This window comes from Quercus lobata, chromosome 9 (genome assembly GCF_001633185.2).
Source record: "Quercus lobata isolate SW786 chromosome 9, ValleyOak3.0 Primary Assembly, whole genome shotgun sequence".
Lineage (NCBI taxonomy): Eukaryota > Viridiplantae > Streptophyta > Magnoliopsida > Fagales > Fagaceae > Quercus > Quercus lobata.
The window spans coordinates 39,661,890-39,676,858 of NC_044912.1; the positions used below are offsets into that span (position 1 = coordinate 39,661,890).

The 14,969-nt window shown below is 32.9% G+C and overlaps 1 protein-coding gene across 2 annotated transcripts; it reads left to right on the top strand.

Moving 5' to 3' along the window:
* The first annotated feature begins 9,792 nt into the window (after positions 1-9,792).
* Positions 9,793-14,116, top strand: LOC115960301 (ABC transporter I family member 21-like). Of its 2 annotated transcripts, XR_004085145.1 has the most exons (7): positions 9,798-10,041; positions 10,232-10,392; positions 12,365-12,416; positions 12,670-12,806; positions 13,123-13,209; positions 13,468-14,036; positions 14,075-14,116. XR_004085145.1 is itself a non-coding variant. In XM_031079121.1 (6 exons), exons 1-6 carry the CDS (start codon positions 9,897-9,899, stop codon positions 13,753-13,755), a joined length of 870 nt encoding a protein of 289 aa, XP_030934981.1. In that variant the 5' UTR covers positions 9,793-9,896; the 3' UTR covers positions 13,756-14,051. The 2 variants fall into 2 exon arrangements, 1 of the variants encoding a protein (XP_030934981.1); XM_031079121.1 differs by lacking the exon at positions 14,075-14,116 and having other exon boundaries at positions 9,793-10,041; positions 13,468-14,051.
* The last annotated feature ends 853 nt before the right edge of the window (positions 14,117-14,969 follow it).

A 14,969-nucleotide genomic window follows, 5' to 3' on the forward strand; every position in this document is an offset into this window, starting at 1 on the left:
AAAAAAGGTTACATGGAAGATGTGCTTTATGTATATTCAAGTTTGGCATTTTTTTTTCAAAAAAAAAAATATTATAAAATATTTTAAAAACTATGTCAAATTGTAAAATAGTATAACAATTATTAATGAAATCTCTCTCTCTCTCTCTCTCTCTCTCTATGTGTGTGTGTGTGTGTCTATAAATATAAATATATATATATATATAAAGATAAAAACAAAAAAAAATATCTTTTTTTTAAATCTAAAAAATAATTGAATTTTGTATATTTGTCCTTATATATAATATATCTAATTACAATGACCAATAAAAACTTTTATAATTTTTTTAATAATTCCTATTTATTTATGAAGAGGAGATCATCATAAAGAACTAATTCAAAATTTAAGATTAAAAAATAAATTGTACTTGTACACCTAAAAGAAATTTAATTTTTATTTCTTATTTTAATATTTAAATCATTTGTTTTAGTGTTGATTTTATTCAAATGGTTATAAGTTATATCACACATTCTAACTTAATAATAAATAAAAATATAATACCCTAACTTAATGTAACATTTTAACCTACTAATAAATAAATATAACACCCTAACTTAAAGTAATGTTTGTAATTGTATTGTGCATTAGCTTTTAAGAACACATATATTATTTTTTTTCTCATAAAAAAAAAAACACAGATATTAATATTACACATGAATGAATTTAATAATTAAAACAATTGAAAACAAAATTAAGCCAAAATCCCAATTCATTAATGAAAAAAAAAATTTCTGAACTTTAAAAAAAATGAAAATAGAATTAAGTAAAGATAGACTTACATAAGAATTTGGACTGATGGATATAAGAATATTTTTAGATCCTTCTTTTTCTCTCGTATCCAGTTTCATGTTTAACAACAAATTTTGCTTTTAATTAAAGAAGATAGATTACATGGAACAAAGCACCAAACAAAAACCATAGCAAATTAAATCCACATACAATAAAATATTGATGTCAACAACAAATAATCATGTGATAAGAAAATAAAAAATACAAATATATTGGTTGCTGTATTGACGTCTAAAAAAAATACTAAAAGGTGCAATCAAACATAGAATTTCAACCTATCTGTAAAACTTGTTGATAAAAATCATATAATATATAATAAAAATGCAACAAATACACAAAATCTATTCAATTTGATAAAAGAAAAAAAAAATACCTGCAAGGTTGTAGGTAGCGTAGAGAGGAGAAGGGAAGAATATAGCAAATAGAAAGAATAATACACTAAAAAATTGTGTGTATATATAGAGAGAATTTTAGGTTGTGAAGAAGATGACATGAACAAAAAGAAGGAATTTAGGTGAAACTCAAATACTTTTTATTTAAAACTTTATTATTAGGAAAAAGATGACATAAGATGCAAATTTATCCACCAAAAAAAAAAAAAAAGTAGTAAAAAAAAAAACTCAAAAACATATTTCTGTTTCACATTTTTTTTTAATTCTATCTTTTTTCTTTCACGTATTTTTATCTCTCTTTTTTTATTTAAATTCTATCCTTTTTTTATATATAGGTAATTCTATCCTATTGATTTTAGGCTTTGTTGATAACATTTTAGATAGACACAAATGTAATTGTAGTTGTAAATCAAATATTACTTTCTTTTGTTACTTGATTATTAGGAAAAAGATGACATAAAATGCATATTTATTCAAAGATGACATAAGAAAATTTGTATATTTTTTTTCTTAAAATCTAAATATCTAAAAAAATTTCTGTAATTTAGTGAAGTCACTTGGTGCAACCACGGATTCTAAATCCAACTTTTATTATATAGTATATGATATATATATATATATAGGTTTTTTGGTAATTTTGTTTTAAGCGGGTTGGGCTTGGGTTCGAGGCTGGTATCACTAAAACCCGCACTTGACTCGAACCCACTTCGAGTTTTATTTTAGAAACCCAAACCCGACCCTATTGTTTCGAGGGTCGGGTCTGGTGCTCGTGGGTCGAGTAAAAATTGTCATTCCTATGTGTATGAGTTCTTCCTATATGGTTTGTGATTATCACCTATCCACTTTGTTCTCTCTTTGGATTTTCATTTGTGGTTGTCTCTGTGTTGATCTACTCTAGCAATTATCATCTATCCACTTTGACTATTATTATTGTTTGTCTTCCTGTGGTGGATCTTTTTGTGTCTTGGGTTGGATTGCTTTTGCCGTACTATGGCCTTATGATTCTGGGATAGAAGAGTTGGGACTAGCCTAACTGAAACACACTTTAGGCCAGTTTGTGCGCAAGTTAAAGCCTTGACAGGAATCTTGAGCGTGTCATGTGCTCACGGCAAGAAATACTATTACATAATGTTATAGCAGGAAAAACATAATACAACAAGATAATTAAAACACTTTAAATAAAATATTTTCTACTGACAACAATAATACTTGAACAATTCCACAAAGGAAAAATATGACAACGTGATTACGACAAGAATAGATTAATAGCAAAAAGTCATGTTAGTCTTTAATCAACCATGGCAAAAGAAAAGAAGATTAGTCTACTAAAGGAATGGGCTTGAGTCTTCAGCAAATTCAAGTCCAAAAAGGGGAACCAATCTCCAATGTGGGTAACCTCAAAAGGAAATCCTACTGTAGAAGTTACTCATTTTGGAAAATGGACCTAAGTGGCTTGATCTCAGATTCTTGACTTGTTAGAGAGTGGGCTATTGAAAGGAAGAGAAGTGGGTAGCCCATTGGTGCGGTGCATGCTTTTACTCCTATCACTCATGTTTTTCTTCCTCACTCTCGGTTTTCTTGATTTCCTTGTTTTCTTTCTTTTTCGTTGTTGTTATTGTTCTCTTGTTGTTTCGTCCTTGTTTACTGTGCACGTCTATGGTCTTTTTATACTATCTGCCATGACAAGATTTACCATTTTTACCCTTTAACTACTTTTGGCCTATTGTGGGTGTCCTTCCAAGACTGCCCACAAGTCTTTCGGCTGCTCAGCCACCACCACTACATTGTGTTGGCCATGCCATGCCTCATTCCTAGACAAAAGTGGTTTTGTTTTATTTTTTTACTTCCCTTCATACTCCCATCCATATAAAGGCTGGGTTTCTCCCTTACCAACTTTTATAGCATGCACCTAATAATTCTAGCTCATGTTTACCTCTTTTGGGTGGGATGTCATCCTAGCAGGATATTTCTCCCAAAAGAGCTTGAGCGGGAACCCCAAAATAGGCTCCACCTTCTCCCCACCGCCAGACCAAACTTTCTTTTGCCACTGACCCATGGCCCACCTCCCCTGTATTGGCTAGGTACAGGTAGGTGATGCCTGAGCTTTGTGTGCGTGCTCCACTTCCATATGAGTCTATTGCTTTTGTAGCGTTCATGTGTTTGCCATTGCCTACAGGTTTGTTTGACTTTGCTGCACGCTCTGGTGCTTGTTTAACTCTTGTGGCGTGAATGAGTTCTTCGGTTTTCATTCTTTGCATCTCATTTCTTCTTCGGGCTGAACATTGCTTGGGTGTGGGCTTTCTCTTCTTTAATTTGGCCAATGTCTCCTTTCATCCCTTGTCCGTGGGTTGGTTGGTGCTCTTGCCATGCCACTGCATTGTTCCTACTATGATATCATTTACCCTTATTTACCTTATTACCTCTGGGCTTGTGGGCTAAAGTGTTTGCTATGCCAGTTTCATATGTTATTCCTTCTTTTAGTCTACTACCCAGCATTCTTGTTAGGCTAGTTCATATAACATCTCGAGCTTTCTCAGCCCATATTATTCCTTGGGCATCCTCGGCTCATTCATTCTTTGGGCATCCTTGGCCCATTTCATTTTTTTTCTACTTCTTACATTCTCATGGGTTTTTGCTAAATCCTTTGAGTTTCCCTGACCCAAGTACCACATCCTTTGCCTTTAGGTTTATTGGCTTTCAAACCAATCTCATTTACTAATTCCTTTCTTTGGGCTCCTTCAACCCATTTTGCTTTCTTTCCATTTCTCATGATTCTCATGAGCTTATTTGTCACGCCCCAAACCCAACTACAAAGATAGACACGTGACAACCGCCGCACGCTTATAAAGTAAGCACCTTATAAGTGTGTAAGGCCTTCTTAGCAACTAAAATTTATCCTCAAAAATTTAAATCAAATGAATCCCAAATACCTCAACAATTTCTTTATGAATAGATCTCCAATAATTTAATAGGAACAAAATCCAAACCTCATGTACATAATGCTAATTGGCCAATAAAAATAAAACTATTAGAAGACCATCCAATCCCAAAATCACTAAGCTTCTTTTCTTGCTCACAACATAACTTCAAAACTCCCAAAACTTGGTATTCTTCATGATCTGAAACTCGAGGGGAAAAATGGGATGAGTTGACAACTCAATAAGTAACCTAAGTCCTAATAAATTCTATCAAGTAATAAATCTGTAAAGTATAAGATGTAATATGTGTTTTCAAATGTTATAATATACTATGTGTTTTCAAAATAACTGAAGAAGTTTCATAATCTTAAAATAATAAGTTGCACATAGGTCACATACTTTAATCTTACACATATATCATAAATGGTTTAGAAAATAGTCAGTTTTCTATATATCAAAAGTTATAACTTATAATAGGTTCCAAAAACACATAAGCGGTTTTAGTGACTCAAAATAGTTCAAATACTCAAACATTTCCAAAATCACAAATGTAGTTTTAAGGACTCAAAATAGTCAAATATTTAAACGTAATTCATATTCTTAACAATCTTATGACTATGGTCACGTTATATCCCCGTGACTGGGCATCAGAGTACCAATGAATAACCCCATTGGCTAGGCATCAGAGTACCAATGAATAACCCACATTGGTTTGGGTATCAGAATACCAATGAACAACCCCCATTGGTCTGGGTATCAGAATACCAATGAATAACTCTCATTGGCTGGGTATTAGAGTACCAATGAATAACCCCCATTGGTTTAGGTATCAAGGTACTAATGAATAACCCCATTGGTTTGGGTATCAATATCAACTCATAGTCAAATTGTCCATAATCATATATATAAAACCATAGTTTCTAACAAAAATATATCTTATTCAAATATGTGTATATATATATATATATTCAATATTCAAATATATTTGTGATATTTCTATATTCTTACTTTAAATCAATATAGCTAAAAAAAAACAATAAAAAAAAAACAAATCTTATATTCAATGCTCATATTTATCGGTGGAAATTCTTTATTCTTTACTTTAAATCAGTATAACTAAAAACAATTAAATAAAATACATCATATATTCAGTAATCAGATATATTTGTGATAATTCTTTACTTGAAATCAGTAATACAATAGAAATAATTTGTAACAACTGTAAACAATTTTCAGTAGTTAAAATATAAAAAAAAATAAAACAAATTAGGATAAGGTTACTTACCTCAAAAAGCCATGTCAAAAGAAACTTCTCCTTGATGCTTCCTTTTAAAAACTTAGATATCACCTAAACAATTTTTTTTTTCAAATATCATTTACTCTATAATCTAATATTTTTAAATAAAACTTATATGAATACCCGGCAAGAAGAGAAACTGTTAAAAATATCTAATAATTCTCAGCTATTGTCTTAGTTAAAGATCCACCGTATTCATAATATATATATATATATATATATATATATATTTCCTCCACTTTCTGCCATTAATAGTACCAAGGGACAAAGCCTATAGATACACCATACGTGTAGCCATGTAGGGTCAAAAGTACACCACCTAATCTTCTATACGTGTGCTCTTTTTTTTCTTTTTTTTTTTTTTTTTTTCTATTCACCCCTAGTTCTCTTTGAGATCTGGACAAAACTAGGAAAAAGCTACTATATTCAATGTCATACAAAATAAAGCCTACACAGTCACCATAACCTTTTGCTATTTGCCAAAACCCCAAATCTCTAAACCTGTGCAGAGCCGGACCCAAGAGCCTTCTTTTACACTTAACGCAACGCAAGCACAGGGAAAAATAAATCAAATCCTTTTTTGTTTACATCGTTGATCTCATGTATAAACAGTCTCATTATTGACCAAAATACTCATATAAAAGAATATTTTAATTCTAAATAAAGCTTAGATTTGATAAAAAGAGATTCTTAGGCTCTTACCTCAAAGGTGTAATCAATCCTTCTTTACTTCAGTCTTTTGGGTAGTCTTCTCTTACAAAATATCTCTCCATATACGTTAATTTAATAAGCTTATATAGCTAGGGTTTCAACCTTATTTTCTAAAATAAAAGCTCCCTTATAATTACTAATTATAAAATTGCCCCCATAAACAAATTTACTTAAATAATTTTTTTTTTTTTTTTTTTTTTTTTTTTTTTTTTTTTTCGGGGTATGTAACGACCCAAAGAAAAGCGCTAGCCATATCTGCGCTATACCTCAAAAGGACTAGTCACAATTGAGGCTCATTGTAGTTGTTAATAAAGCCCAGATCTACCCAGTAAATACCCGATGTGGGACTCATCACACACCCACACACATCACACAATCAAGCATCACAATCTCCCCCACTTAAATCCCTAACGTCCTCGTTAGGGCCCACTTTGTGGGGTAGTGTCTCCAAGCCCACACGGGGTTACCGGGCCGGCTCTGATACTATATGTAACGACCCAAGAAAAAGCGCTAGCCACATCTGCACTATACCTCAAAAGGACTAGTCAAAATTAAGGCTCCTTGTAGTTGTTAATAAAGCCCAGATCTACCCAGTAAATACCCGATGTGGGACTCATCACACACCCACACACATCACACAATCAATCAAATTGGGGCATCACATTATTACTTCATTCTTTGGGGCTTTCTTGGCCCGTTTGCTTTCTTTGAGACCACTTACTATTTTGTGGGCTTGTGGATCATTATTCCTGCCATCTTGGCCCAATGGTCCTTACTTTACTGTTTTCGTTCTCCACCTTAATTCCTCATATTGTTAGGCTTCTTCTACCATTAGGCCATTTTGTCAAAATTGGGCATCAACACTTCTTTAATGGCATGCTCTACCTCCATTTCTATTGTAATAATGAAATATATATATATATATTTGTAGGACCTAAGCAAAAGAGAGTTTAAGATACTTGCTGCGTTATTTCTCAAATTTTTAACGGCCAAAACAACTTGCGGTATTGAAGGAATTACTATCTTTGGTTGCTCTTGGTAAAGCTTAACATGAAAAGTGAATTTATGTTGTAAAGTTTTAGTTCAAAGTTTTATTACATATAACCTAATATACATTTGGCAGTCAAATAGATTCATTGAGGAATTGAATTAATTATTAGTTTCAGTTGTTTTCAGACCTTGAAACTTTCTAGTGTGACAAAATAGTGCAGAAAATCTTCATTTTTTGTCCAACAGCAACCTATCCTTGATGTAACTATTTAATATTATATGCAATGCAATATATGTATATTATTTGCAATACACCTATATAAAAAAAAATTTGCTACAACATATGTTCTCCCTTTTAGGGAAAAAAAAAAAAGAGAGGAAAGCATTGCAATCAATTGCTCATAAAAAAGTATTTATCAAGTATTTATTTTAGAAGGTACTTATATTACATGAATTTTAATATATTCTAATGAAGCATGAAATCAGTAGGCATCACATTCTAATACCATAATTTTACAAATAATTTTTTTCAAATCTCACTTTTAATAGTTTTCCCGTATATTGCATGGGTTGGCAACTAGTTGTTATTTAATTTGATTCTACTGTGAAAAATATAAACTCTTGATAATATCATATATGGAGTAACTTATGACAACATATGTTATATTACAATTTGTGCTCTTTGAATGGACCAACAAAATTTTATTTAGTTTTTCCCCAAAAAAAAAATTGTTTTTTTTATAAATTTTTTCAGATAATTTTGTAAAGTGATTTATAACTATGTTTTATGTTGGCTGTTATTTCGTGTTAAATTTGATTGTATTTTGTTCAATTATTTCCCTGTATGTTTGTGGGATTTAATGTAAGGGTTGAGTGTGGGAGTTTGGTGAAGAATTGTGAAAATAGTGAAGTTCGCGATTGGCTCGCGAGTGGACAACTAGCGAAAGGCCACGTGAGAAGCACATGCTGAAATTTGAATAGTCTTTTGCCAGGCTGTATTTCGCGAGTCACTTCGTGACTCAGGCCAAGTCGCAAGTGACCCATGAAACTCCCTACTTGAAACTTTTGAAAGTGTGTTTTTCTCTTTTTTTACCAACATTATATAAGCCCACATTATCCACGAAATTGTAAGGAGACTTTCAGAGAGAAAACCCTAACAATACACTTGAAAGTTAGAGATTGTAAACCCACAATCATCTACACAATTTTTTTTAGTTTTTCTCTACTCCTACCTCTCCAATTTCAAATCCTTGAAATGTTCTTAACTCAAACACTTACCTCACCCAATCTGAGTGTTGAGAGAAGTTTTGGTGCGTGTGGGAAGCATTGGAATAAGTCATCGATTGGTGGATGCAATTTGGAGCTAATTGCGTGATTTGGATAACTAGTGAAGACATGGTTTGGTGAAGTCCGTTGGTAGTTGGAACTTGAAGGGTTCAAGTACATTGGGTAGACTAAGCTTGGAGGGTCTTTTTGATATCATTGTACTCCAACTTTATTTACTAGTGGATCGATTCGGCTTGGAGAGTTACGAAGAGGTTTTTCGCTGAGTACTTTGGTTTTCTCTTCGATAACATGTCTTAGTGTTATCTTGTGTTTGCATTTCTCTTCTCTTACTATTTAAACTTTACTTTTATTGTTTATAGTATTTGCTTATGCCTTAGAGAGTTGTTTTGGTTTCATTGCGTTATATTTATTCTTATTCCGCACTTAGTTAAGTAGGGTAAAAGCAATCTAGTTGTAAGTTTTAATTTTAGGGTTTAAACAAGCAATAGTGTTTTCACACTATTTGAGCTTTCAAAATTTAATAGTTGGATTGAATATTTTAAGAGGTAGTAATTTGAGTTACACAACAGCTATTTTATATTGAGTAAGACTTAAGTATAGTACTTATGTGCTATTTCTTAAGTTTTCCTTTTAAAATTTTGCCATGTGGATTTTTTTTTCATGGGATGGAAGTGTATTTTTTAGTTAAGTAGCCACATGGTTGAACCTTAAGAGGGGAATCTAGGAACATAACCTAAGATATTGTGCTTAAGTTTTGTCCTTTTATATTTTGATTGATTGGTTGATAGCTGGAGATAGAGGTTTTTTTTTTTTGATTTGAAAGAGCTAAAGAGAAAGGCTTAAACCATAAATGTAAGTAAGCTTTATTAAGAAAAAAGAAGAAGTAAGCTTTGGCTAACAAGTGAGGGCGAAAATGACCTACTACCACTATTTAGCAAAAAAATTAATAATTTTTCACTGTTTTGAAAATATATAGGTATTTACAACCCTTTTAAAACTCAAGTTTATGAAACTCAAATTTGCCATAAAACTCAAATTCTTTTGAAAAAATATACTTTAAAAAATTTTGAAAATTTTTTCCATGGTATTTGAGTTCATAGAACTCGAGTACTAGGAAAACTCAATTTTTCTAAATTTGAATACTCCAAAAAATGATAGACCCTTATATATTTTCAAAACATTGGTAGATTGCAACATAGTTAAAAATATATATATTTTATTTTATTTTTATTTTTTGAGAAAGCCTGCAACTAGTTTTAATAGTGCGCCAACTACCAACGAAACGAAGACCAAGCAACCCGGACACGACATGACATGCGTTGCCAACCAATTGGGTGGAAAGTCGAAAGTGTAATAAACAAATAAACTGATACGTGTACTATAAAATGACCTTGGAATTGAATAAACACACACACGCATATTCATATATAGTGAGGTCCGTACTAGCTCTCCATTTCAATTCGAGAGCCAAAGATGGCGGACGGAGGAGAAGAGAACAACAGTATCAGAGTATGTGGCATGCAATTCTCATACGAAGGCCAACCACCCATCTTCGCCGACTTCAACCTCAACATCCAACCCGGATCTCGATGCCTCCTCGTTGGCGCCAACGGATCTGGTAAATCAATCAATCAATCTTATCGCTTTTACTTATTCACTCATTCACTCATCCATTGGAGCATTAACTGCTTAGAGACAAGTCCAGGGGATTTTTCTTTTGAAAGTTTGCCTACTTTATCAAAAAAATAGAAAAAAAATAAAAAATACCCAGTTGTTAAATTGTACTGGAAATTACTTATGTTGTGCAGGAAAGACCACTTTGCTGAAGATTCTTGCGGGTAAGCATATGGTGGGAGGGAGAGATGTGGTGCGTGTGCTGAATCGTTCGGCTTTTCATGACACCCAGTTGGTGTGTGATGGTGACTTATCCTATTTGGGAGGAACTTGGAGTAAAACCATTGGCTCTGCTGTGAGTTCTTTGACTCTGCTTTTGTACCATTTGTTTTTTTTTTAAACACTATAACTCATTCATGATACAATTGTGTTTATATAATATAATGCTATTAATGAGGTGTCCCTGATTGAATTTAGCTTGTGGAAATCTATAATTAGACAAATTTTAATCCCATGAACATTGGACTCCTTTGATTTGGAGTGGACTGTCTCAAAGAGAATTACATTTAACACTAATCATGTCTTGGGCTACTTGGAAATAAAACTGATTTTAGAAAGGTTGTACCTAGTGCACAAAGCTCCCCACTTTTGCAAGGTCTAGGAGAGGTGATTGGTAGGCAGTTACTTTTCTTTTTGGAGAGGCTAATTCTTGGAAATGAAACCGATTTTATATGGAATTTTAAAAGATTATGGCACCCCGGAATCTTTAAAATTTGTTTGACTTCATTTATTTGGCATTGCCTATGGTTTGAGGCTTTCACCTTTGTCTCTTAAGTACGACGCATACCAGGGTGTACACCTCATGGCTGCATTCAAAATAAGCATATTCATTTAATTTGTGTCTAGCCAAGCCACAAAGCTTATTGCACAAAAATTTTAAATCTCAATAAGTCACTCTAAAGCTTTATCTAGGCTGAAAGCACTTTTATTTCTTTTGTTTGAGATATTCCTATGTGCCACTTGCTCTTGTATAGCTCTTTCTTCTGGCTAACATTTCCATCCATTATTTTAAGGGCAATGTACCATCATTCACAACTGTGTCTGATTCATAACTAACATATGTAGGTTCCAAAAAAGCTATAGAGATGAACAGGTACTACATATTAATAGAATATAGTTTATATAAGTTTGTTGGTCCTTACCTCATATCTATGCTATAGTTTTTACTTTTAACATTGTTTATGTGAGTAGGCCTCAATTCATGGTATTTATTTGACAAAGTTGTACTCCTCAAATATCATATCAAATTCCTTTCAAGGACATAGGCAATGATGTTAGAGACAAGTTTGATTCATTCAACACAGCATGCCCCACAAAAATGAAGTGAAATATAGAATTGAGATGCACATGTTCATATTTATGTGTTTCTACTTTCTAGCACATTTCCATCTTTAGTTATTCAAGATAGAAAAAGAATAAGCTTTGTAGTTAGATTTTCCTTGCTGCCTAGCTTGGTAAGACTTGGGTGATGATGATGAAGTTGATGTTATTTGTAAGAATCATATTTCTGTGTTGTCTTCATTGTCAAAAATGGTTTTTCCTAATAAAAAAATAATTTTAAATTTTAGTCTGGTAATTTGTCATTTCCATTTTCTAGGTAATTCCAGGTAATTAATCAATAAGAATCACAACCATTATTCTATGTCACTTGCAGCAATATCAAGAGAATAGCCATTCTTCTCACTACTCCCCTATATAATTCAAATTTCCTGTGTGTGTGCGCGCTCACTGAATACACTAAGTACGTGCAATTACAAGAATTCTAACAATAGATCACATCTCGCATGTAGATGTAGTATTATGGTCAACAAATTAATATCAATAGCAAACTAGTGTATTATGGATTTGTGTTTTTTAAGAGCAGATTTATCAATTAGTTATGTGAGTATGCTTTGTGCTATTTATAGTTACTTGTACTTGGGTTGTCCCCCTTTATGCTTTGTAATGATTTACTTACTTATCAAAAGGAAAGAAAATTCTATATGCTTGATCAGTAATATTCTATAAGATTGTCTAATTGAATTTTTCTCCTCTCTAAAAAAAAAAAAAAAAAACTTCTTTTATGCCTCTGATATAATGGAACCTGTAGACTATTAGCCTGAATATGGGTAGTGTCACTGTCACTTCTTGTTTGAATGCATATGTACTGAACTCACTAGAAATATCTTATGAACAAACTCATCATGTGATGGTAAACTGTTTATGTTTTTACTACAATCACATGCATTTGTTATGCTCTGAACAAAAATGTGTCTGCAAACATTCAGGGTGAGGTTCCACTTCAGGGTGATTTTTCTGCCGAACATATGATATTTGGAGGTGCGTAATAAACTGCATACCGGATTTCTCTTCTATTGCTGATAACCACTTTATAGATGTATAAACCTGTTAAGATCTAAATAAATTGTATAGCAACACCTCTGCTGCTGCCTGATGTTTCTTTTTGTATGTGCACATATGTCTGTGTGTGTGTAAAGATAGACAAATAGTTCTTTTCACTCTCCCTTCAATAATTTTAATCCTTTTTTTTATATGCAAAAGAATTGAGATTATACACATTCTCTTTTGGCAGTTGAAGGGATTGACCCTTTAAGGAGAGACAAGCTGATTGATCTACTAGATATTGATCTGCGATGGAGAATGCATAAGGTATCTGATGGGCAGAGGCGTCGAGTCCAAATCTGCATGGGTCTTCTTCATCCTTTCAAGGTATTATGGAATCTTGAATGTGGAACTGAATGTTATTGATAGGGTTGTACCATCCTCATTCCAATGTTTATCATCATTGAAACTCATAATGATATTTATTTGCTCCCCCCCCAAAAAGAAGAAAGTCTTTAACTTCTAAGCCCGCATTAGTTGCTCTCTTAATATTTCATTGTATTGCTTTGCTTCAACATGTCAAAGCCTCTACTCAATTGCCATATCATATTGCATTTGGGTTCTATCTTTGATGAACATTCAGTGATATGTTGCAGTGGTCCTACCTACTCCTAACCAATTGCTATCTATGAGACATCCGCAGGTCCTTTTGCTAGATGAAATTACAGTTGACCTGGATGTTGTTGCTAGAATGGATTTACTTGACTATTTCAAGGAAGAATGCGAACAGGTTTTCACTTGCTTTATATAATATTCCATCTACATGCAAGCACACACCAAATTTGCAAACATGGAAACACTTGAAAAAAAAAGAGGGAGACAGTAGACATTCTTAAAGGTCTGGACACATCAGTAAAACATGTGACAAGGAATTGTCCCATCTATTTTCAAGCCACTTATAGAAAGTAGAAACTATGGCACACTTTAGATGTAATCATATATTCATGCAAATATATTATCTTTATTGATGTTGTCATATATTCTATAGAGAGGAACCACAATAGTATATGCAACCCATATTTTTGATGGCCTGGAGACATGGGCATCACATCTGGCATACATCCAAGATGGTGAGTTGAGGAGGTCAGAGAAGTTATCAGAGGTTCATGAGTTGAAGAATTCATCCAATTTGCTTTCAGTGGTTGAGTCATGGCTCCGTACTGAAACCAAATGTGAGAAAAAGAAACATGTTAACCCTCCTGCCCAAGTCCAGAAGACATCTACTTTGGGTACTTCTCCTTTTATGTCATCCAGACACATGGCATACTATCGTTAATCTTTCTGCAGTTTATTCTTTGTCTTATTGATCAAATAAACCTCAAAATAGGAATTCAATTCAAAGCCAAATGTAGAAGAGAAATGACAAAAGCTTTTAAGCAATATGTCAGCATTGCTCAATGCTGTTTCATACTTGTAAAATTCTTATTTTCTTGAGTGATAGTGTTACTTTTTAGTAGCTCCTACGGAGATTGGGGATATCAATAGCTATCTGATTTGTTGGCTACATGGCGAAGCCATAATATTCTGCCGCTGGCAGATAATAATGTATCAAATCACATTATTATTCATATATTTTTTAATTTTATTTGCAAAACATTATTATTCATATTTGGCTACATTATTTTGGTTTTCGAGAATTGTTGTGATTTGCTGACATCATTAAGCAAGAAATATGTTTCCTGGTTTCTGTTTCATTTTGTACTGGTGAATTGGTTTTAGGCAGCCAAAGTGTGCAAAATTGTGATTTGATGGATGTAAGTTGTATTAAGACCTGCAATCTTTTTTGCATTTACCTCTTTTGCACCTTCACAGTATTGTTCCGGCAGATTTGAAGCTTTGGGAAAACTTAAGGCAAGACAATTGGAAAATTTAATTACAACAAACATGCAGTACATAAATATTAAGATTATTTCAAGCCATACCTTGATATATTATTAAGCCTCAACACATGAGTTGTTATTCTCTACAGTTTACACAAAACCTCCTAGGATTGTCTATTGCTTCCCTTTGTAAGTTTGAACGCAAAAACTGCAAGAGTGTGGCTTCTACTAAGTAAATGGAGCTTGGCGTAATTCAATCACCTAATTTATGAAAAATTGACGCTATAGCTACCTTTAAGTTTAAGCCATAAAGCCATTGGTGTTTGATCCAGACTTGAGTAATATTTTCTACCTAGAATGTGAATTTTTAGGCGGGGAGAATTATATTCTTGAAGAAGTCATCACCCACAATGAAATTGTCTTTGATTTTTCATTTTAATTAAGGCCAAGCAGTGTTTGAGTTTGGTAGAGCCATTCATGCTTTAGTTGAAATTATAAACTTTTATCTTGACATCAAGATTGTGGAGTAGAGTCTACCTTTTCACTAAAAAAAAGGATATGATTGTGTAATAGAGAATTTCAGATGGACTGGGAGTGAGAGCAACAAAACCCAATAATAAGACCATAATTACAAGAACACCAGACAAAAGGTTTGGGGGAGAAATTGAAA